At 41.2% G+C, this 24,840-nt stretch overlaps 1 protein-coding gene across 1 annotated transcript in view; it reads left to right on the top strand.

Moving 5' to 3' along the window:
- The window catches only part of LOC122788743 (ATPase family AAA domain-containing protein 3-A-like), a 493,053-nt gene that overhangs the window by 114,651 nt on the left and 353,562 nt on the right, over nucleotides 1-24,840 (top strand). The window contains exon 8 of the mRNA XM_044055637.1: nucleotides 585-769. Coding sequence (XP_043911572.1) covers nucleotides 585-769 — 185 coding nt within the window. The remainder of the gene's footprint in view (nucleotides 1-584; nucleotides 770-24,840) is intronic.

Below are 24,840 nucleotides of genomic sequence, written 5' to 3'. Positions count from 1 at the left end.
TATGATGGTGATTCATTTATTTTGTTATATGGAAGTGCTGGTTCCCAAATAGAAGAGAATAGTGAGTCTGAGTATTTACATATAGACCTGTTATTGTTATTACAAGGGGGGGGGGGGATTATGTGCTATCTCACTATTAACGGCCAAATACGTATTTAAAATGGGACCAGCTACATGCAAGAAAGACTGAGACCATGAACGTCAACAGTTCAGGGCAATAAAAGCAGGGTGGCACACCTTCCAAAGTCTGGTACTCCCCATCCGTTTGCTGAAGCTACTGGTTAATAGTGTATGCCATGGCACACCTTTTCAAAGTCTGGTGCTTCCAATCCTCCCCTGTATGGGCTTGTCAGTTCTTATTCTCGCCTCCACCTTATGAATTTGCTAGATTTATTTCAGATATTTTTATTGCCTTTTTCTTTCCTCCCTTATGGATGTGCCTTAGAGTGTAATTTGCCCTTGTACATGCCATCATTTTCACTATATTCACTTTACATGTATGAGCCACTGCTTTGCCCTTCCATCGCTGTCTCTTCCTTCAGTTTCTTGTGCATTTTCTTTTTGTTTTTCCCACAATTTCTCAGATTTCCAAGCTGTTCTATATTTTGGGTCTGGTTTCTCTGGAATCCCTAATTTCATTTCCCTCATTCCCTGTCCCAGCTTTTTTTTCTTCTGTGATCCTTGCCGTCTTCCTAAAGAAGCATTCACAACCATCTTCTTGGTGGAATGCTTCAAGTTTGTCATGCCACCAATGCGTTCTTGGTCATTGGTAAGCAAGATTATTTTCCCCTTCCGTAGTGCTAGCTCTTCAAGTACTTCCCTTGCCAGCTTCCCTGTGTCCAAGATAAACAAGCTGGTGGGGAAAAGGCTAACCCTGTCTAGTTCCTATGTGGATGGCAGTTCTGCTGGTATAGTTCCCATTTACCTTTATCTTTTACTGTAGGGTTACTGTACATAGCTCTGGCCTAGTTCCTGAATGCTTCTTCTACTTCCGTTCAGCATTTGACATGAAGCTCCAGTTTTAGTGAAAGTTTGTCCTTCCCCATCCTTCTTCCCCACTTGTTGTTGTCTTTGCTGTTAAGACTGAACTGCAGAAGTTGTTTAGCATCTCCATTTTTTTCTGTTCCTCATTTTGCTGATCGGTGTGAGAAGATATGTCCCTGACCTTTTCCTTTTTGCTGTATAACTGAAGTGTTCTCACCTTGCTCTTACTCCTCCTTGCCCTTTCTGTTTGTTTTCACATTATCAACTCTAACATCTGTCAGTTTTCCTAGCTTCTGTATTCTCCCTCACACCCCTGCTTGCATTTCCTATAATCTCTTCCCTTTTTTGCATGTCTGACTTCCTTTTATAGCTGCAAGGATTTCCTCCTTTTCCTCTCAATCCCCTTCTCCATTCCCAATTATCCCACATAACTCATTTGCATTCACTGATTACCTTAGTTTAGATCACTGTTGTAGTAGTTTTAACTACTTGGAATTTTGCTACAGAAGGCCTGACCTGCAACCTTTCAGAGCTCAACACCAGTGGTTGGATGCCTTCCCCCCTAGGACCACACAACATTTCCATTATACAACAGACATCAACCTACATCACATTAAATCTTTTTTTGCAGCAGTTCACAGTGTATGTATCTTAGCATTAATGGGGAATGTGAATGTTGGTTGAAGGATAATGCTTCAATGGAAATCGGCACTAATACTGAATCACTGAAAGCTACTCTCAGCAAAAGGGAGGTAGTGCTCTTTCTCCACCTTTGTGTGACCATGGAGTTGGTATATGGGTTAGGGGAGTATGGGGGTGAGGTGGGCTTGCTCCTCCTCCAAAAAAATTGGAATGGTGTTAGCTGGTTTTCAGTGAATCACATTTGTGCATTTGTCTGAAGGATAATCCTTTGGACAATCATGAATCCCATTGGTGTCCATAGTCCAGCATGGTTCAGTTTGCTTTGGAGCTTAGGACAGATAAGTACTCCAGTGGGGAACCTCGTTATCCTCCTCCCAGGTGCTGTTGCTCCGATATGTTCTGGTAATGTTTTATTTTGTTAACCTCAGACATATATCTGGGCCTAAGAATGGTGGTTTCTCTAGTAGACAAATATCCCACAATGCTTTATAAAAGCGTGTTTTTTTTCGTAGGCCCACAGCATGACATTGATGAATGTAAGGTACATCAAGGATTCACTGTTAAAACCCTGAGAAATGAGCATTCCTTGCAGCACTATTTAGATAGGAGATCAAGGCCTTCATCCATTCTACAGTGGCAACTTCAAATTTGTTTTCAGTCTTTGATATGCCTTCTGAAAAGAAATGCCTTAAGGGAAAGGCAGGAAGAGATGCAGGTGACATTAACTGGGTGTTTGAGAGCTCAAGGGTATAAGTCCTGGTGAGGCAGTTGCACAGCCCTTGGAAAGTATGTCTGTTTTTCTTAAAGTTGCTAATGAAGTCCATTTGGAGGCTGTCATGGCAAAGGAGTTTAGCATTTACCACCAAACTGATGAACATTGTTCAGCTTCTGAATTAGCCACTTATTCTCAGGCTTCTACTGTGGATACACATTTTTCAGTTTTTGAAGGGGTGGATGTAATTCCCAATATACTTGTTAGGAAGGACATCACTAGCTGTGAAATGGAATTTTGACATTCCTATCCAGATGCCAGTACTCCCAAGTCAGACTTACCTACAGAAAGGTCACAAAAGGTGCAACACAGATCACCAGGCCCAGGCTTTCTGCAAACGTCTATGTCCTAGACAAGAGGTGAGACCTTCTCTCTTTTCCATTCCTGTCCTTTCCTGAACAGTTTATCACTTTGGCTGAAGGTTTACTACATGCCTTACAAAGGCCACTTCTGTCTTGAGTTCCACTGGAAAAAGAGAAAGAGGAAACACTTTCTCCTGAAAAGGTGGAAGCAGACTCCTTGGACAACGGAGGAAGACTTGGATTACTCTTCCCTGACATCTTCCTATCAGAAGTGATAGTTAAGAATATAATATTTTGTTGTCAGCCATACATTTAGTATGTAATGTGTCAGTATCAGAGACTGAAGTAAAGATCATTTTGCTCAGCACTTGCGATCCCTTTCCAGGCCTATTCTAAGTTCAAATTAAACTAAGAATTAGGACAGCTAGCACACACCAAATTGTTTATATAAAAATACAATTTTACACTACTAAATAATAAATATAACTTTATGAACAATCAGTAATTAGAAGTGTTATATAGCATTAACAAGGCAGGACAAATTATATAAGTTGTGCTCAACCAAAATGTCAAAAAGGTCAAATACTTGCAAGTTCAAAAAAAGCTGTTTATAACAAGACATTTCTGGGCAGAGAGTGGCCTCTGGCATTTTTGATTTTTATTGAGCACTGGAGAAGCAGTTCTGAGTTGTATACTCAGTGGAATCCAGAGAACTGAAATAGATTCTTTGCCAAATCAAAGGTGATCCTCCTTGGATACAAGTCATTTCAGTTTGAAGGTAGAGTTTAGTTGGATATCTTTTCTGTCAAGCCTCTTCTTCACTGCAGATGGATCTCCTTGTCCTTGTGGATGACCAGGGCCCTGAAATTAGCTCATTTCAGTTTGAAGGTAGAATTTAGTTAGATATCTTTTCTGTCAAGCCTCTTCTTCACTGCAGATGGATCTCCTTGTCCTTGTGGATGACCAGGGCCCTGAAATTAGCAAGATGACGTATCAGTTTCAGTTCCTTTACTAGAATGTAGGCTGGTGAGCAGTCCTCTGTTATGTAACCAGGTTCCTTCTTAGAGTTCAGCTGTCTTGTGCATTTCTACGTTGCTGTGATGTTAGCTCGGCAGCTCAGAACAGTCTGAGATGTTGAAGAGTTACTGAAGGTTGAAATGCTGAAGAAAATGACTGACTCAAGAATGAAATCCCCACATGCATGTATCTGTTACAGGAAGAAGGGAAAACTTTGGTTCTCTTATGTGGATTGATTCCAATTTCAGCTACCACATAACTATTCATTGTCAAGCCTGGGGGCAGTGGTCTGTTTTCCTGAACTAGTTTATTCTTTGACAAGTATATGTTTTGTGAAACAAGGAATGTGGTTTGTAAACATTAAGATTACTCCAACATCATCTGAGTTTATTTTTCTTTGAAACCTCCTTGCTACTTTAATGCTCTAAAGAAAGATAATGTCCAGTTTGTGTGTCCGGCTTTGAAATCCATTTGATTTGAGTGGCGCCTTTTGGTCTGCATTTTTTAAATATGCAGACACCAATAAAGAGATAGATAGCCGAGAGGGAATTGTTTTCCAGCTATAAAAATAATGCTTGAATTTAGCATGACCTGTGCACTGTTTTCCAAGTAAGTAAACGGGGATTTTTAATTCAAATGTATGCTGTCATACTGTATATCAGAAGATTACCAAGGTCAATGCATAGCAATGTATAAAGGAAGATTAATAAATACAAGTAATACAATAGCAATATTATATTTATCTGTAGGAAATATCCTTTTACATTTTCTAGGCTTGCCTTTTTACCTTCTAGGCTTGCCTTTTTACCTTCTAGGATGGGCATAATTGTTTTATATTCTTAGAAAGGCCACAGCTGATTAATGTGAACCTATTTAAGGAAATCTTCACCAGTGCTTTTTCTCTTTATTTCTGTTTGAAAGGCCATTGGTGAAAATCGTATTTATTGCCAGGAGAGGTGGGTTCCAGGTTGGTAGGAGTTTCTGTTTCTGCTTCTGCATTTTCTCTGTTTCAGTTAAAATGTAATGTTTTTGCGACCTATGTTATCCCCTGGGGCTGGCCTTTCTTTCATAGGAAGTCTTGTAGGCATACTTTTTCCAGATTACTCTGGACAAAGGCACATGTTACTTAAGTGCTCTCTTACATGGGTCACATAATCATTGGCAGTGATGGGATGTGCAAGAGTTGTATCCTCCATAGTATACAGAAGATGCAGAAATTCCACCATTTTCCTTCCAGTCATAATTTCAAAGGGTGAGACACCCATGGATTTATTTGAAGTGGCATGGACAGACATTAATATTGGGTGTAACTTGATGTCCCCATCCATTTCTATGGAGCTGAGTTACTTTTAAGTGTATGGATTATGGTGTGGTTTTCATGCTCTACTTGACTGACTGCAGCTTTTGTCTCAGGGTACAGTGGTAGGAACCGCCTGCCCCAATGTTCAGCCACCGCTTTAAAAGAAGGGATGATGGTACACATGTAACTTTCTCTGCACTTCCAAAATAATTTTACATATGTTTTCTTTTACTTCACTAGTGAGTTATGGTTCCCAGGTAGTCTACCCTCATGGGTAACCCTGGTGACTAAATATGTGGTTGATTAGAAGTAAGGCAGTGGTTTTGTATAGTTTTATTAGGGACAGGTGAGAACTCAGTCCATTTTATAAATTTCAGATGATAGTTGGCAAATACTGATCACCTGTAGGAGACCTAGTTGCTGGATCAGTACATTCAATTTGGAAGTCAGACCAGGGCATTTAGCTTCCTCTTGTTTGAAGGGGTGCCCTGTGTCTAGAGGACAAACTCTGGGATTTGCAACATATTATACATCCCTATATAGTTTTATCATCACTATGCATGATGCCAGTAAGCTGTTGTATTCTGTCTCGTAAGATGCCCTTCCCTATCATTGCTGCATTCTTTACTCCTTGGATATCCTGCAGAGGATGTCTGAATGTTCGTCCAGCATACTAAATTCTTTGCATCTTCTGGGTGCCATACATCTGATGTACATCATACTTACATGGTGTGAGGTATATATACGAGACATTGAAGTGCTTAACCCTCAGAATTTCTTTGCTTCCAGTCTGAATGCTGTGCTTTAATTTGGTCTGCAAACCCTTCAGCAAGTTGGTTCCACTACTGAGCTTTCTACACATAAGGACCCTATTGAGGTCTTTTCTATTCTCTTTTGTTCCTATTACCTTATGTTTACATGTCTTTCAGGAAGGGAAATATGAGTGTGGGAGGCAGATTCCCCATAAAGATAAACATTAACAGTGCTGTTTTTCTTTGGGTGCTACCTACAGCCATGCTCAGTGTGAGATTTGTTGGGCATTTGTCCCCAAGACACTCCACGGTTGTCTGTTTTCATTTAGTTGGAGAATAATTGATTAAAGCTTTTGTATCAGGGTACCATGGCTGAATCCAACTGTCCCCCACTGATCAGCTGCTGCATAAAAAGAAAGTCAAAAAGGTGCACATTGATCCTGCTGCTGTTAAGCCTCCACCAGATGTCTCCATCTGGTTAAAATGAAGCCTGTGGTCCTTGTGGCTAAGGACCCACACAAAAAAATGACAGGATTTTACTCTGGGGCTTTTCAGTGCTGTTATGGCTCCTAACCCCCCCCCCCCCCCAGGTGTCTGTTCCTTTGCTCCTTTGTCTTCCACACCTTCCAAACACCCTTGGGGCTGTTGATTCTCTGATGAGGAGTTAGAGTCTGGGGAGGCGTCATTGGCTTACTTCTCTCAGATCCATTCTCCCCTTGCTCTGGGGTCTGAGGAAGAGGATTCTCTTTCTCCTGACTCTCCAATGGAGGAATTGTCTTTTGGGGGTATGGTGGCTTGTATGATGGAACACCTTTAAGTGGGACTGTTCCCAGGTTTTTGATCTTCAATAACAATACAATGAACTCTGTCAAATAGATTCTTCTCAACCTTCTGCAGTCCCTCAAGTGCTGGCTCCCCTCTTGGGTACATTTACTGCAGCTTCTCAAGCCCCTGATTCTCAACCTCCTCCCCATAAGAAACCAGACAGCTTCTATAAAGTTGAAGACCACAGACGAAGAATCCACTTAAAACACAAGTTTATTGCACCTCTAGTGCTTCGGCAACTGCCTTCAAGGAGTATAAAACATCACATAACTTACACAGTTTATATACCCTAATACATCTAACAATTAAACTGGCAGCCTAAACCAGTTAATCAATAAAGATTAAAAAATACTTAATACTAGTATCTCATCAGATAAGAAGCCTCCAGTTACATTCCACATTCAGACCCTGAGGAAATAGTGTCATATTTCAAAATAAAAATGCTTTCTTTATAAAACAACTTCTTTTTATACAAATCAGAAAATACACCCTTCATGATATGTTCTAAGATAGTGGCTTGTAACCCATTTGGATTAGAATTGTGAACCAGCATAAAATGTTTGGCAGCAGGGCTAACTTCTTTATTATTTATAATACTCCTGACATGCTCCTGCAGTCTAGTTTTAAACTTCCTTTTACTTTCTCCTATATATACAAGGTTACATGGACATTTCAACGCACAAATAATACCTTCAGTATTACAGCTATATATATTTTTAACCTCAAATACATGGCTATTTATATACTTAAAAGTTGCAACAATACAATGACCTACGTTGCAATGACCACAAGGTGAAGTTTCCTAGTCTCTGCATGGTCTTATATTGTAATGTCTCAGTGGGATATTTAAATGTATTATGTACCAAGGTATCTTTTTTTAAATTCCTACCTCTACGAAACGAGATGCCTAAAGACCTAGACAATTTTTTTAGGTCCATTGATCTAAACAAAAAATTCCAGTAGTGTTTAACAATATCTATTAAAACATCACTGAAAACACTACATGTAGAGACAAAATAAACTAGTCTTTTCTCTTTTCCTCTAATGGTGGAGGTGAAGGAGAGCATTTTCCAGTGTTACCAGCAGCTCAAAATCCATCTAGATTAACCTCAGATTTTCGGAGAGGGAACCAGCAGTTTCAGGAAGAGCAGAGAGAGCAAAGTGAGCGGAAGAGAGGAAGATTTCAGTCTGGGAACTTCAAGAGGAGAAAGTAAAAGGAAGTTTAAAACTAGACTGCAGGAGCATGTCAGGAATATTATAAATAATAAAGAAGTTAGCCCTGTTGCTAAACATTTTATGCTGGTTCACAATTCTAATCCAAATGGATTACAAGCCACTATCTTAGAACATATTATGAAGGGTGTATTTTCTGATGATTTGTATAAAAATAAGTTATATAAAGAAAGCATTTTTATTTTGAAATATGACACTTTATTTCCTCAGGGTCTGAATGTGGAATGTAACTGGAGGCTTCTTATCTGATGAGATACTAGTGTGTGTCTTTCAGCTTTTCCCGGTTATGGGTCGCCACAGCGGTACTCCGGTCCGCTAATGATTGGCAGTTGATTTTTACGTGCCGAGTTGCCAGCCCTAACGCACAACCTTCAACGAAGGTATGCCCATTCACGCATGTCTCCACGCAGAAGACACTCTAGCTGAGAGTCGAACCGGACAGCGTCTTACTGTGAGGCGACAGCGCTGCCGCAGCACCACCACCACGGACATCTGATGAGATACTAGTATTTTTTAATGTTTATTGATTAATTGGTTTAGGCTGCTTGTTTAATTGTTAGATGTATTAGGGTATATAAACTGAGTAAGTTATGTGATGTTTTAGACTCCTTGAAGGCGGTTGCGAAAGCGCTAGAAGTGCAATAAACTGGTGTTTTAAGTGAATTCTTTGTCTGTGGTCTTCAGTTCATCTTTTCTTTTTTGGTTCGAGCTGGTTCTATAAAGTTCATGAAGCTCAACAGTTTTTATATCAAAGCCCTTCCTCTGATACTGCTATTTCTGTAGTCCCTGATAAACCATCCAAGTTGCTGTTTTAAGATTTTGCCATCTGATGAGGACAACCTTGCTATGGACATGTATGGTAAACAAAAAGTATATACCTCTGCCACCTTAGCCTTTGGGGCTTTTACTTATAAGACCCATATGACTAGGTATGTTTTGGCTCTTTTTTTCTCTCCCAACTTGTGGACATTGTCTGATTTTCCTGACTTGGAGGGTAACACTTCTGCCATTTCCCTTTTGAGGTCTGCTTCTAAGGTGGCTGGTCATTCTACTAAATGTAGCTATGATGCTGCAGCTGATGTTCATCGTGTTTCACTGTTGCAGTCATGACTGTAGGGCTCTCCCCTGCCGGCAGGCAGTCCTCGGTCGGCCAGAACCCCAAAGTCGGGGTCCGGCGTCGGCTGTTCAGCCATGCTCCCTGACGTCAGAGCGCCAGGAGTACAAAGCTGACAGCTGACGCCATGTTCTCCAGTTTTTCTTGCCCCAGATGTCAGGTGCTCCAAAATGAGTAAGATCCCATACCCTTTGCAAATACACCTCAATCATGACTGCAACAGTGAAGACACTCGAACATCTACATTTATGGTAAGTGTACACAACTGTACTTTGCCTCCTGTAGGGCAGCTGCATTTAGATCTGTTATGAAGGGCATTCTTAGTTACACCAACAGGCTCTGTCTGAAGACTTCAAGGCAAAATTATTGGCTTCTACCTTAGGCAGCTAGAATCTCTTTGGCATTGCTGTGGCTGATTTAAGACTCCTCAGTGTAAGGGTAAAGTTAAGCAGCACTTATCTTTGTCTCTTCTATTTCTAAGTTTCAGAGAAATTCTCCTTCTGAGCCTTCTTTTGTTCATAGGTATTCTAAACGGACCATTTCTAGGGGCAAGAGAGCTAGGAGTTTTTTTTTTTCCAGACAGGCCTTTTCAGGGTGCTAAGACTGAAAAGCTGTCTTTCTTGACAAGTCTGATGTATTTGTGACAGTCAGCTGCTCCTGCCCCATTGGCCAGATTTCTATCCCTTAGGTTGACTTTTTTTTTTTTTTTTTCCAATTTGGTAAAAGATAACCACAGATGCTTGGATACTTTCTATTATCCAAAAGGTTATTTTTTGGTTTTAAAGTCCCTTCCTCCATTGCCAGTTCTTCTCAGCCTCCTCCTTGTCAACTCTCATATTTTCTTTGGTTCTACAGGATCTGGTGGTACAGGGAACCATCCAACCTGTCCTATTGTCTCAGCAGGGAACAAGGTTTTATTTCAGGATATTTCTGATTCCCAGGAAGCAGGGGTCATGCTGGCCCATTCTAGACCTGCCTTTTCTCAACACCTTTCTCAAGGTTCCATCTTTCAGGATGTTGTCCCTTCAGACACTTTTCCCTCTGTTGCTTCATCAAGCTTTTCTGGCATCTCTGGATTTGAAGGAAGCTTACTTCCATATTCCCATTCACCCTCTTCAGGAAGTTTTTACATTTCTTTGTTTCTTCCTGTCATCAGTTCTGTGGCTTACCTTATGGTCTTTCTACTGCTATGAGGGTCTTTACCAAATGTTTGATCCCTGTGGTAGTCTTCTGCAGACTCCATGGAATTCAAATATTCCTTTATTTGGATGACTTTTTTTTTTTTATTCCAGCTCCCTTTCAGCATCCTCACCTTCAGGATTTACACTTCACTATGATTCTACTGCACATTGTGGGGTTCACACATGATCTCAGTCTGTGATTCTCTCAGGATAAAGTGATGTCCTTTTATATCACTGTTGCAGTATTCTTTATGTAGGGATCCCCTGCCAAGGGCAGCCTGATGTCTGGCCTGTATACCAAAGCCTTTTGGTTGTAAAGGGTATGCCATACATTGCATGTATGCCCCCTGTACACAGAGTAGGGCATAAAGGTGATGTCCGGACGTACCATCCTCAGACCTTCTTTCCCGCCAGTCCAAACACCATTTCAGTTGTCAGTCTGAATGCTCGTTCATCTGCTGGTTTTTATTGCTTTCAGATAAGTGCCCCATTGGGGTGTTTGGTTTTATTATCTTACATTTGCCTTGTTTCTGACTGTTGTGTTTCATGTCATCCAGAAAAGGGAGATGTCAGTGTGGAAGACAGATTCCCCATAAAGATCATCATAAGCAGTGTTTGTTCTGTTTAGGTGCTTGCCACAACCATACATCGTGAGAGATTTGCCGGTCCTTTGTCCTTAGGATGTTGTGGAGTTCGCTTTCTTCCCTCAAGATTTACCTAGAGATCTAATGACTTAAATTTTTGGCTGAGGATACCATGAAAGATCTTACTGGCCTGAGGGCTATCCTTTTGCAAAGAAAAAGGCCAAGAAAGTCCAGTCTGATTCTTCAGGTGCCTCACTAGACATCTCTGAGGCTGGTGAAAGCCCAGAGGATCATCCAGTTTCTTTCTCAGATTCCTTTGTCACAACTGCTTTGGAAGCCGGCATGGACCCAATGCTATACACATTCGTGGAGGTTTTGCAGATGTCCATCTCAGATGTACAGGTGGAATTGCAGCTGGTTATTGCTGAAGGGCCTAGAGGTGTTCCTCAAATTTTAGTAAGGGAAGAGGGTCTGACTACCATTGAGGGCCATCAGGGATCAGAACCTCCAAAATTTGTCAAGGCCGACATCTCTCTCAAAAAGCAAAAAATATTAACCTATTTTGACTGCTCCAAAAGATATTCAGAGTCAATGGCACAACTTCACTCAAGGCCTGTTTAATGCCCTTATGACTCTCAAGTCTCCACAGGGTGTTTTTTTTTCTATTCCTGCCCCACACTGGTCTTCTACCCCTCATAAGAGACCCAGGGAGCTGGATTCTTCTGAGGAGGATGCTGCTGATTCTGATGGAGTCCCTGAGTTGTTCCTCCCAGATTCCTTTGCCGCTTGACTATCAGTACTGACTCTTCTTTTGAGGACATTTCATTTGGTGATATAGTTTCCAGAATGATGACATTTTCAAATGGAACTGTTTTCAGTTGTCTGATGCTCAGAAGAGGTACAATGAGCTTCTACAAATGGAGTCTCCTAGACCCTCGGCTTTTCCTCTTGTTCTTGCTGCCCTGCTGGATGCTTTCTCCACTGCTTCTCAAGCCTCCTGATTCCCAACCCTCTACTCCTAAGAAACCTGATAGGTAGTATAAAGTGCCTCGTAACTGCAACTTTATAAGTGTCCCTCTGCTGACCATTCTGTGATGTCAGTAGCTTCTGATAAGCCCTCCAAATTGTTGACCTCAACTAAGTTGCTTCCTCTGATAAGGATAGCAGAACCATGGAGAGACTAGGTAAGAAGGTGTAATATGTTCGGCTACCCTAGCCTTTAGAGCTGTGAACCATCAGACACGTATGGCTAGGTATGTCTTGGCTGTTCTCTCTCAGGCCTGTCAAGCCAATTCAGATCTTCCTGGTTATGAAGTGAAGGCCTGTACTCTTGCCTTGTAAGGGCATCCTCCCAAGTTGCTTGTCATTCCATTAAATGCAGCTGATGCTTCATCTAGGGCTGCTTCTTTTGGATTTATTTTGAGGAGATATTCCTGGCTCATGCTTCAGCCTTTGCCTGATGATATCAAGGCTAAACTGATGAATGCTCCTCTGGATATTAAGCATTTGTTTGGAGCTGCTACTGTGGAGTTGTTTAAGCCCCTGCAAGAAAAGGGTAATGCCATACAGGAGTTGAAGCATATTTTTGATTCAGCTCTTCCCATGTTTCAGAGGAATTACACTAACAAGCCTGCCTTTGTCTGTAGACAGTCTTACCCTCCCCCAAAGATAAAAAGGGTGGTGGAAGGGCTTCCCCCTTCTAAGGCTACCCAAACTCCTTCTGCTCAGAAGCCTCATTTTCCTGACAAACCAGGTGGTCTGATTGTCTTGTTCTTCTCAGTCGCATTCCTTTTTCTCTGCATCATTCCCTGCCCTTCCTATTTGGGTGAAGGTCACCCAAGACTATTAGGTTTTTTACATAATTCACCAAGGTTATTACATGGTTTTGAAACCCCCCCCCCCCCATTTTTGGGTATTCCTCAGCCCCCTCAGGAACAACTGCCCCTTTTTCTAGAGGTGCTTCAGGACCTTTTGTTTCAAGGAACAAATGAAATTCCAACTCCTCAGGGGGGATGGGGTTTTAATCCAGAATGTTCTTGGTCCCCAGGAAAGAAAGCACCTGATGACTCATTAATTCTGGATCTTTCTTGGCTAAACACTTTGTTGAAGGTCCCTTCCTTTCGGATACTATCCCTTCTAATGCTATTCTTCAGGCTTTTCTAGTTTCCCTGGATCTCAAGGATGCTTATCTTCACATCCCTATTCATAGGTTCATCTCCTTTTCAGGAAGTTTTTGCGTATGTCTGTTGCTTCTTGGCATTTCAGTTCTCTGCTTTGCCCTTTGGCCGTTCTGCTGCCCTAACATTCTTCACCAAATGCCTCACTCCTGCGATTGCTTTCTGCAGGCTACCATTTCTGTCTTGCAAAGCCTGGGGTTTATTGTAAATTTTCAGAAGCCATTCCCGACTCTTCAGGATCATGTTTTTTTGGATTGCAGGATCCAGACTGTTCCAGTGCTAGCATCCTTGCCTCCTCCCAAGACCTTCACTCTCATTACTTTCCTTCAATGCCTTCTTCTTCTGGCTACAGTCAGTCAGAGAATTTCTGAGGGCTCTGGGTTAAATAGCTTCCACCATTCCTATGCTCCCTCTAGCCAAGCTCCACGTGAGAAAGCTTCAGTGGTTTCTAAAGTCAGTTTTGGCTTCAACATTCTCATCCTTTAGATTTTCTAGTCCATCTACTTCCATGCATCAAGCTGTAACTTCAGTGGTGGATTCATCAGTTGTCCCTCAACCCAGGGCTTCAGACGTGTGATGGGGGGGCCTCCTTTGGCCCTCTGAAGGTGCAGAGCTTTTGGTCACCGTGACAAAAGACCACGTCAGTGTCAAAGAGATGAGAACTTTTCTACTAGCTCTTCAGGCTTTTCATTCTTTTCTTCCAAGGCTCCTCAAGATTCTTAAAGACAATACCACAGTGATGTGGTATGTCAACAAGCAAGGAGGACAAGGTCTTATCTCCTATGCAGGTTAGCCCTTCTGGTCTGGGAGCGGGATATCCAGTATCAGGTGACCCTTCAGGCAGTTTACATCCCCTCAGATCAGAACATAGTGGCAAATTCTCTGAGCAGGTCCATAACATTATGCCACAAGTAGATGCATCACAGGGATGTGTTTCTGGGCACTGTCCACCAGTGGGGGGTACTCCTCAAGTAGATGTATTAGCCTCCCCTCTGAGCAGACAATGTCCTCTATTTTGTGCCAGTTCCATGCTCTCTGGCCTGGAAGGGGATGCCCTCCCTTTCTTGAAAGAGGATGTTTCTTTATGCCTTCCCTCCCCTTCCTCTCATTCCAGAAGTCTTGTTCAAGATAAAACGGGATGCTCCCAAAATCTTGCTGGTGAATCCCTTTTGGCTCACAGTATTGCTTCTCTCTTCTTCTGCAGCTTGCCAAGGGCAGTCATCACAAGTTACCTCACAGGATAGACCTACTCACCCAAGACAAGGGATCTCTCCTCCACCCCATCTGTTCATTCTTCAACTGACATTGTGGGTAGTAGGATTTTGATCCCCTACAGGCACCTTTTTTTCTGAGAACATGCTTTGGGTCCTACAGGAGGCCAGGTAACATACTACTAGGAAATCTTACTTATCCAAATGGAAAATAAATTCTGTCTGGTGTCTTTCTCGTAACCTGGGTCCACTTAACTTTGGATGTTCCTTTCGTTTTCTCTTATTTGTGTGAATTGCTCAATGCTGGGTTGGCATGTTCTTCTGTTAAGGCCCACCTGTCAGCAATCTCTACTTGTTTGCCTTTGACTCCCCGTTTAGCATCTAGGTTTGAGGCCAAATAATTTCTTAAAGGCATCTTTCACATCATGCCTCCCAGGAAGCCTGCCCTTTTTTCCTTGGACCTTAATTTTATTTTAGAGAAATTGACTCTGGCTCCTTTTGAGCCTGCTGCTTCAGCTTCCTTACAGCATTGTTCTTGGAAGACTGTTCTTCTTTTGGCCCTTACTTCTGCCAGATGGGTGTCTGAGCTGCCAGTCCTTATGGCTGTTCCTCCTTTTTTAAATTTTCATAAGGACAGGGTGTCACTTCATACCAATCCTTCTTTTTTTATTCCCAAGATGGTTAATGAGTTGTCTCTTAATCATTCTATGATTTTTGTCCACTTTTTTTCCCCTTCTACGCAGTCTGCTAGTGAGAAGGTTTTGCACAGCTTGGATTTGCATAGACCACTCTGATATTATTTGGAAAAGACTAAAGCTTTTCGTATATATCTGTATATATCTGAACAGCTTTTTGTTTTGTTTGTCATCCTAGGTCTTTAGGTTTGGGTGTTTCCAAGCAAACAATTTCTTCTCGAATATCTAAAGGCTTTTCTTTTTGCTATTCTTTTCGTGGGAAGAGCCTTTATTCTGCTGAGGCTCATTCTACTAGGGCTGTGGCTTCTTCTGGTGCTTTTTTCAGGGGTTTGGATACTGATTCTATTTTTGAGGCAGCAACTTTGACTTTTGTGCATACTGAGCACTTATAAGTTGGATGTGATTTCTATGGCCCTGGCAAAGCCAGCTCTGGCCATTCTCCATGACTTCCTAGAGGGCTGTGCTGCCCCTCCCTCCTTCCTGTCTTCTTCCTGAGAGTTTGCACTCTCCCTATTGTAGAGAATGCTGCAACTGTGATATGGAAGGACATAGTACACGTGTGTGAAATCTTACTGTAACAGTATATGTCCTTCTCTTTACTGTTGCAGCATTCGCTCTTTCCCTCCTCCTTCTCCTCCTCCTGGTCCATTTTTCCTTCTGGATGTGCTTGTTACTTTATCTTTGGACGGTTGTTCCTACTAGGACTTTTCAGTTCTGAGGACGGTATGATCGGACATCCCCTTTATGCCCTATGCCGTGTGCTGGGAGCATACCTGTGATGTGCAGTGTACCCTTTTACAGCCAAAAGGCTTTGGTATACTGGCCAGATGCAGGGCTGTCCTTGGCAGGGGATTCCTATTGTAAAGATACTGCAACAGTGAAGAGAATGACATCAACTGTTACGGTAAGATTTTACACAACTGTACTTTTCTGGGTTGCGGGATTCAGACCAGTCCAATGTTGGCTTGCCTCTTTCCTCCCAAGGACCTATTTTTGACTGCTTATTTCCAGTCCCTTCTTACTCTTCCAGTCCTTCTTGCAAGAGAATTTCTCTGATCTGTTGTGTAGATGACATCCACCATTCCCATGGTTCCTGTTGCCAAGTTCCACTTGAGGAAATTTCAGTGGTTTCTCAAGATTGTTTGGCTCCATCACTGCCTCTCTGGAGAATGTCGTTCCTTTCTTGCCTTGTCTCAAGCTCCCCTGGTGGATTCACCAGATTTCCTTGAATCCAGATCTGCCTTCTTAGGTACCTCCCCCTACTCAGGAGCTGTACATGGATGCTTCCCATTGTGGTTGGGGTGCTCCTCCAACAAACCAAATGCCCAGGGTCTTTGATCCCATCAGCAAGTGGTAGACCATACCAAGATCAAGGAGAGGAGGGCTCTACTTCTAGCTCTGCAGGCTTTTCACTCCCTTTGGATTCCAGGTCCTCTAAAGGTTTTTACAGACAATCTCACAGTCGCATGATACATTAACAAACAAGGGGACACAAAATTTTGCCTTCTTTGCAGGTTGTCTGTTCAGGCTTAGAAATTTGCAGTCTACCATCACTTGGTTCTTCAGGCGATCTGCATTCCTTCATAGCACAATCTGGCAGACTCTTTGAGGAGGTCCAGGACAAATCCTTGTGAATGGATGCTTCACAGGGAGGTGTTTCTAGACATTGTACATTGGTGGGGTACCCCTCAGGTAGATCTTTTTGCCTCCCCTCTGAAGAGACGATTTCTCTACCTCTGTTCCAGCATGCCTAGTCCTCTGGCCTGGGAAGTGGACACCACATCCTTTTCTTGAAGGGAGATCTTTCTGTATGACTATCACCCTGTTTCTCTACTATCAAAGGCCTTACGCAAGATCATGTGGGATCTGTCCAAAATCTTGCTGGTGATTCCCTTTTGGTCCAGACAGCACGTTCTCTCTTCTATTTCATCTGGCCATAGCATGGATCACCTCACTCAAGACAAGGGATCTCTTGTTCACCCTCACTTATCCACCCTTTAATTAACACTTTGTGTGATAGGGTTTTGATTCCTTTTAGGCAACAATTTCTTGATGATTTGCTTTGGGTTTTGCAGTAGACCAGGAATCCCACTAAAAGAAAATAACATGCGACTAAATGGAAGAGATTTTCTGTTGGATATCTCAAGCATCATCTGGATCCTTACTCTGTGGGAGTTCCTATGGCCCTCTGTTTGTGTGAGTTGCTCAAATCTGGTTTGGCATATTCATCTATTAAAGTTCATTTGTCAGCCATTTCCCCTTGCCTGCTCCTGAATCTTCCTTTGGCTTCTAGATATGAAGTCAACAAAGTTTTAAAAGGTATTCTTCATATTCAGCCTCCAGGAAAGTATTTTCCTTCTTCATGGGACCTTAATTTTGTTCTTGATGTTGACCCAGTCCCCTTTTGAACCTGTAGTGTCTGCTTCCTTGCAGCATTGTACTTGGAATATTGCATATTTGGTGTCTCTTATTTCTTCCAAGAGAGTCTCTGAACTTCAAGCACTCGGGCAGTTCCACCTTTTTTGTTTTTCCACAATGACAAGGTGTCTGCATCAGTCCTTTAATGCCCAAAGTGATTAATGATTTGTCCTAGAATTAATCCATTTATCTTTCTTCTTTTACATCTCCTCAAAATCTTGGTGAGACGGCACTTCAAACCTTGGATTTACACAGACAGCTCAGATGTTACTTAGACAGGACAAAACATATCAGAAATCTGAGCAGCTTCTTGTTTCCTTTCATGCCAGGAAATTGGGTTCTATGGTATCAAAGCAAACCATCTCCTCCTGGATTTCTAAGGCAATTTCTTTTTGCTGTTTTTTCATGGCAAGCAGCTTTCCTTTTCTGTTTGTCCTCATTCTACCAGGGCAGTGGCATGTTCTGGCCCTTTTCCCCCAAGGGTCTGAATGCTAGATTATCTTGGAAGCTGCTATGTGGTCTTCCGTTCATACATTCATCAAACATCACAAGTTAGATGTCATTTTTAGGACCAGGGAGGATTTTGCCAAGGCCATCCTTCATGTATTTTTGAAAGTCTGTTCTGTGGCTTCCTCCTCCCATTGCTTTTGTATTCTTCCTAAGAGTAAAGAATACTGCAACAGTGGCTGTAGTACGGTTGTGCAAGGCCTTACCATAACAGTAGATACCCTACTTGTCACTGTTGCAGTATTCTGTCCTCATCCCTACCCTGTATTCCTTCTGGCCAGGATGTCTTTCTTTTATCCTCCTCCTTTCCTTCCTAGGTGTACATTATTACTTTCCTCTGGGTTGCTGTAGTTCTTCTAGGGACTTCAGTTCTGAAGATTAGGTGCTTGTACTTCACATATGTACCTCATGCCTTGTATATAGGATGTGCGTCTAACGTACAGCGCTCGGAAGGTGTAAAGTCGTTGATATGCAGGAAAAAAACCCAGGAGTGAAGAATACAGCAATGGTAAGAAGTAGGATATCTACTCTTATGGTAATATCTTACACAACTGTACTTTTCTTTTGTCTTCCCCATGGGCTTCTTTTGGTTCTTGTACATGCAAGATAATCTGACTGTGCCTCAAAGGAACTGTTTACAGGGATAATCCAGCCTTTAAGAGAAATCTGTATTTTTGATTATACATGTTAAGATCATGGATGATTTATAGAGCACTTTCAGAGAGTTTATTTTAATTTTATCTTGAATAAAATGATAACCCCCGTACAGTTTAATCTTCCTGCTGCATTTTTATGAAGTCAAAATCAGGTATGTCGCTATACAAATGTAAAACCTATTCTCGATCTCTTCTTTTCTGTTGACTAGTAATTACATCTACACTTCCTGGAATAAAGTAAACTCTGATGTTTTACCTATTAAGGCACCTGTCCGCTCTGGCATTTGCAACTGTCAGCTCCAGGCACTTTTGAGTTGCCTTTGACCTTTTCCCTTTACATTCTTAAGCTATGATTTTTGCACTAACTGATCTGTAGCTAGAATTAGGTGTGCATGCATAACCCTTTTTCCTTTAGTATTGAGCATGCCATTTACCTTTCAGCTGGCAAATGTGTGAGGAAGTTATGTCTAGCATTATCAGAGTCTGAACATATTACACTGTCCTGCAAAAGACTGCTGTTTGTGCACCATATACAGCTGCTAATTCAGCATACTGACAGTAGGGCATGGTCTGTCTACCGCAAATGACAGTACCTTTTTCCATCCTAGATAAGAGCCACCAGCATCATATGCTTTTGGAAGGTTTTTGCATACATTTTCATCATAATAGCAGTGTCCTCTCTGCTGTCTAGGAAGGTATAAGGCGAAGTCCTGCTGAGATGGTTGCATAGGTTCTTCAAATTCCGTGCAGTCATGCTTTTGTATATCTGCCAATCCTTGGGCAATTGGGCTGTTTTTGTTTTTGGCATATTTTATTTCCAAAGGTTAGTTCTGGCAAGCCAAACATCAGTGCACAGTTTGGTTACTTGACTCATTACCATTGGACTGATGTTGTAACCTTTTTGCACAAATGTATTTTTTGTTTTGTTTTTAAATCTGTATACAGCCCATACAGTATAAGAGAGAGCCTTTTCAAGCTTTTAGAACTTTTTCTACCTCACTTGGTGTCTTGTTATCATAAGCAGCAACACTGTGCTCACCATCATCCTATTCTGATTTAGGACCATCAGTGCTAATGCCATTATACCCTATTTTTAAGTAGAAATCTTTATCAGGCTGTGGATGTGCCAGGCACAGGGCCTGACTCGAGCTATTGTTTAAAGCTCTTTTCACTCATACCCAGGGTTCTGATATTATTCGCAGCTTGGAGAGGGGATGAGCCACCTCTTCATAGTCCTGAATAAACTGTTTAGGGTAATTGCAGATACCTAGAACACTTACTTACCTCAGTTGTTTTGGATGGTTAATGCACTGAACAGCCTCACTTTTGTCATTTTGAGGGCGGTACGTCATCCATGTAAATTAGATTCCCGTTTTCTGCGTCAGGCATGAGCTTGTGCAGGAAGATATTGAAATCTGCAGGTGAGTGCAGGTACCCAAAAGGATGCCTCCTCGAGGTATACAGTTTTCTGCCAGATCTGAAAGCCGGTTTATACTGGTCTTGGGGATGAACCTTCAGGGTCCAAAAATCCATTTGAGGTATCCATTGTTGTGAAATATTTTGCACCCTCAGCCCTTTTTATTTGTCTGTTTTCTCCCAATTTTTGGCGTTGTGTTGTGAAATGGAAATTCATTACCGGTGGCTGGTGTATTTTCAAGTTTTTTGGGTAACATAGGGCACTGGTATGTAGTCCCTTATGAAAATGGCATGCAGAATGTTGGTTTCCATTTTCTTTAAACATCTGCCAGTTACTGAAGGGTTTAACCATAGTGTTTTGGTTATCTAATAAAACTTAAAAGGTGTAATAACACAAAAGACAAAGAACAGTGAAGAGTAATGTACTACTCCAGCAGAAGCAGCATAGTTATTTTCAACGGTTGAAGACCAGTTCTGTTGTTATGCATTCATATCTGCAGTTCCTATTTATTGTTTTCAATAGTTTTTGGCTGTTTTAATTAGCTTGTCCAACATAAGACTCAATCTGTTAGCATAAAATATTAGATTTCTGCCTATTTGTTCTTTCATCCACTCATTTGATATACATTTTGTCAGTGTCTCTGCATGCTTGTCTGTGTATGTCTGTCTCTGCATGCGTGTACTTTCTCTGTCTTTTTCTCTCTCTTTTTATATACACATATGTACATGTATACATACATATATAAAGCAGAAAAGGAAAAACTAGTTATACAGGAATTATATTGACATTCAGATTAGTGAAATAGACTGTTATGACTTATGTAAAATCTGTATGAAAGATCACTTTGCTTTCTTATTAAAAATAACAAAACAGGATTTAAGTTGCTATTGTTTGTTCAAACCACTGTTTAACTTTTTATTTATGTATTTATTTTTATTTATTTATTTATTTATTTATATTGTTTATCAAGGTATTGCATTAATCTCAGTGTGCCATTTGCAGTCACAGCACTGGTGAATAGGATCAAATAAGAAATGTGCAAAACAGATTTATAGATATTAGGATATACTATAAAACATACAAATACATATTTACAGATGCAAAAACATGTGCAACATTTGGTTCAGAAAGCAGTTTACAAAGTCAAAACATGGATGGAAAATGGAATTATGCTTAGCAGAGCTTTTTGGATAAGCTGTAACCATAATGACTGTGATGGCTTATGCTGCAGAGGTAACAGCATATTATATAAAGCGGTATAAAGACATTAGAAGAGGCAAGTGAGAATAGTTGCAAGAAAGAGTACCATGGGGAGAAGACAGAGAAATGGAAAGAGAGGCATACAGGGCGCAGAACAGAAAGCAGAGCGGTGTGAGAGATGCAAAGAGAAGAGGGAAGTAGGATGAATGAGAGGTAGTATGTAAGGGGATGACAAGATGAGATAAAATATGAAATGGGGATAAAGGGAGGTGTGAGAGCTGCAGGGTTCATGTAATGTAATGTGAGTGAGTGCAGCTGCACTTTTGTTTGGGTGAAGAGGTGTTCTTGAGTTGTCTGAAGTCCAAGGACATTTGGATGTCTCTAATTGAGAGTGGAATGGAGTCCCATAGTGTAGGTGCTAGGACGGAGAATGCATGATTTAGTGCAATGAAGTTTAGTTTTTGGAGTTAATATGGTGGGCTAAGATTGAGAGACACCCCTGAAATTATATGGGGGGTAAAAAATTTTAATGAGAGGGGAAGATGTCTCAAGGAGAAAGGACTTTGTGATTTAGTGATCCTAGTAGGAGGTTGGCTGTCAAATGTACTGGGAGCCATTTAGCTTTAGTGAGAAGTTAGGCAGTGATGTTCATTAAGTAGTTAGTAATGAACTGGCAGATTTTATTGGAGATGGTTTGCAAGGTAGTGCTATTTCTCTTTGTGGCTGCAGCTGTTATGGGTAATCCATATTCGAGTTGAGATGAGAGTATTTCTTTGGCGATGATCGCTTTGGCTGGCTTGGACAGAAGAGATTTTAGTTTACTCAGAACAGTAGAGTATTTGATCTTTTTGCATGTTTTGAATGTGTAGTTGAAAGTAAAGAGATTGGTCTAGACAAATTGGCAATGTATTTGAAGGATGCGATCATTTCTGCGGTGGTATTGTTAGCATCCTTAATATTAAGGAAGCTGGGTGCTTTGGCTGTTTTTTTGGCTGGTTCCAAATAGTCCCTCAAAATCATAAGCAATGCCGAGTACAACTTTTTAGCTTATTAGCCATCAGATGAGGGTTTAGAGGTCATCTTGGAGCCAAGTTTGTATAATAGAGTGGATCTGGGAAAAAAAAATATTAATACAAGAGATGTGTGCCTTTGCCTTGTCACAGCTTCATCAGATAAATCATTTTTTTTTTTTTTTTTTTTTTTTCTTTAGAAATTTGTATGCCATTGTCATTCTTGTACAACTAGTTTTCCCTTTTTCCTTCCATCCTTCCTTAATGAAAGGGTTCACTACCCTTAAGGCTGGAAAAGTACTTTTCCTCAGTACTAGGTTTCTTTCTATCTCTCTGTCCATCTCGGAGATTGAGGTGGAGTATGAGTTCGCTCAGTTCTGTCATCGTTCTGAAAACTTGTTCTAGTTTCAAGTTAAGCTAGGACTTAAAACAGCTGGCATGCACTAGGTTGAGTTTGTATAAAAATAGAACTTACTTTATATACTTTAAAAATGTTATTAAATTAATGTACATCTTAATAGGCAATAATTAAAATTGCTGTACAGAAGTAACAAGACTGGTTAAAATCACCTACATCAATTAAATGTCCATCCAAAATATCAGAAAGATCAAATAAGTGTTGTAAATGTAGAGAAAAAGTATTTATATCCTGAAGCTTATGAGTAAGAAACTGTTTTTCTGGTCTTTGATGTGTGATGAATGTTAGAGAAGCAGTTCTGAGTTATCTGCCTACTTTCTGGGGAATCCAGAAAACTAAAATGATTCCTTGCCAAATGAAAGGTAACTCTTCTTGACTACTAGTCCATTTAATTGCAGGTACAGATTGGCTGGATATCTTTCTGACAATCCTCCTCAACTTCACTGCAAGTGGCTTTCCTTGTCGGTGTAGATAGCCAGTGTCCTGAAATCAAGATGAAATCCCTAGGAGCTGATCCTGTTCAGGATTTGAGAACTTAAGTGGACAGTGGCCCTTTTGACCAACATTTGCCCATTGTCATGAAGCCCTTCTGTATTGTACAGCTTATAAACAAAGGGATTGTGTGTAGATTTAGGGATGTTATTGCTCCCATTTACTCAGTCCTCATTAGGCAGTTATTGAGCATAATGCCCCCTTATCTGTCCAGATGTGTGCAACAACTGGAACACCCGCAAAGATTGCTAAAACATACATGGCCTAAGCAATATGACCTACATGGACCAAATCAAAGCCCTATCCCTATAACCTGTATTCTGCACATTACTAAAAGGTGACCTATGTTTGGCATACAAGGCATCCTCAGACCAAATACTGATGGATTCACTGAACATCAGCAAGTCAGATGTCATCAGAAATACTTGATTTAGGGATTTAAACCTCTTCTGCAACTTCAACAGAATGGTTTGGTGGGGCATATATCTTGCAGAAGGTACCGTTGCTCTAGAACAGTCTCCCCATCCAGGTAAAAGAAGGCTCATCTTTGTCCATATTAAGTACATCTTGGATCTGTGAATGGGAATATGAAGATTTACCCCAATGCTGCCCAATGTACTATTAACAGAGACAGAGGCAGCTCCTAAATGGTTTATCCCATGTATTGGTCCCCTTACATTATCTGTGGTATAATCCCTGTTATTCTCTGTAGGGATAATATATAATTATCAACCAGAAGGTTTGTGGTCTGCACTGTGGTGGCAGAACAGGTAGCTTACATCCTTCTAAGTTGGGAACTGCTGATTGAGGGCTCAGTGTCTGTTATTCTAAAAGTGTATTAATTCTGGTTTAAGCACTTGGGCTTCAGGCCAGTTATTTTACATTAGAAGGGTTCGTGGTCTGCACTCTTGTGGGAGGAGAGGCTGGACTCTGCCCTTCTGAGCTGGGAATTTCTGGTTAAAGGCTTATAGTGCCTGCATATTTGAACTGCTTCTTACTGAAATTGGTACACCTTGTTTGCTGTAGCATAGACTAGATCCAGGCCTGCTGAATCTAGCTTTGTTTGTATAACTTGAGCACTAATCCAGGCATTCTTTAAAGTATTCAATTATATTTATTACTGCTTGGTAGTAACTTGATTAAAGTGTAGCTATCATTCTCTGTCTTTTGGATTAAGCACTTGGGCTTCAGACCAGTTGTTTTACATTAGGAAGGTTTGTGGCCTGCACTGTGGTGGCAGGACAGGTAGCTTACATCCTTCTAAGTTGGGAACTGCTGCTTGAGGGCTCAGTGTCTGTTATTCTAAACGTATATTAGTTCTGGTTTAAGCACTTGGGCTTCAGGCCAGTTATTTTACATTAAGAAGGTTTGTGGTCTGCACTCTTGTGGGAGGAGAGGCTGGACTCTGCCCTTTTGAGCTGGGAATTTCTGGTTAAAGGCTTATAGTGCCTGCATATTTGAACTGTTTCTTACTGAAATTGGTACACCTTGTTTGCTGTAGCATAGACTAGATCCAGGCCTGCTGAATCTAGCTTTGTTTGTATGCTTGTTGTTTGTTTGCTTGCTATTTCCCGGTAACGCTAATTCCACCTAAAACGCGGCTTTTCAGCGCTTCTGTGGATCTCTAGTGATATCTGCATTGCTTACTGTACTTACTTCCTTGTTTCACTTGAAAGAAAGTTACTGTTTGTCATTTTTGCATCTAAGTTACCTGTAACACATTGCATTTAAGTTACCTGGCACTTGCTCACTAAAGCAATTATGCAAGTCAGCACTAAAACATTAAAAGCACTACACCCTCACAAACTCCCTTTGAGTACCTTGTTCCCTATTAGCCCTTTTTTTTTTCAATTATAAAGGAACTCCTAGTACTATTCTAGCATGTCCAAAGGTCAGTTGTCAATCTCCTCTCCGGTCCAGCTGGTAAATCTGG

Source organism: Protopterus annectens, chromosome 14.part0 (assembly GCF_019279795.1).
Source record: "Protopterus annectens isolate FY-2018-M chromosome 14.part0, PAN1.0, whole genome shotgun sequence".
NCBI lineage: Eukaryota > Metazoa > Chordata > Ceratodontiformes > Protopteridae > Protopterus > Protopterus annectens.
Note: the sequence above shows the minus strand (reverse complement) of the source record. Positions and strands in the feature narration are given on the sequence as shown.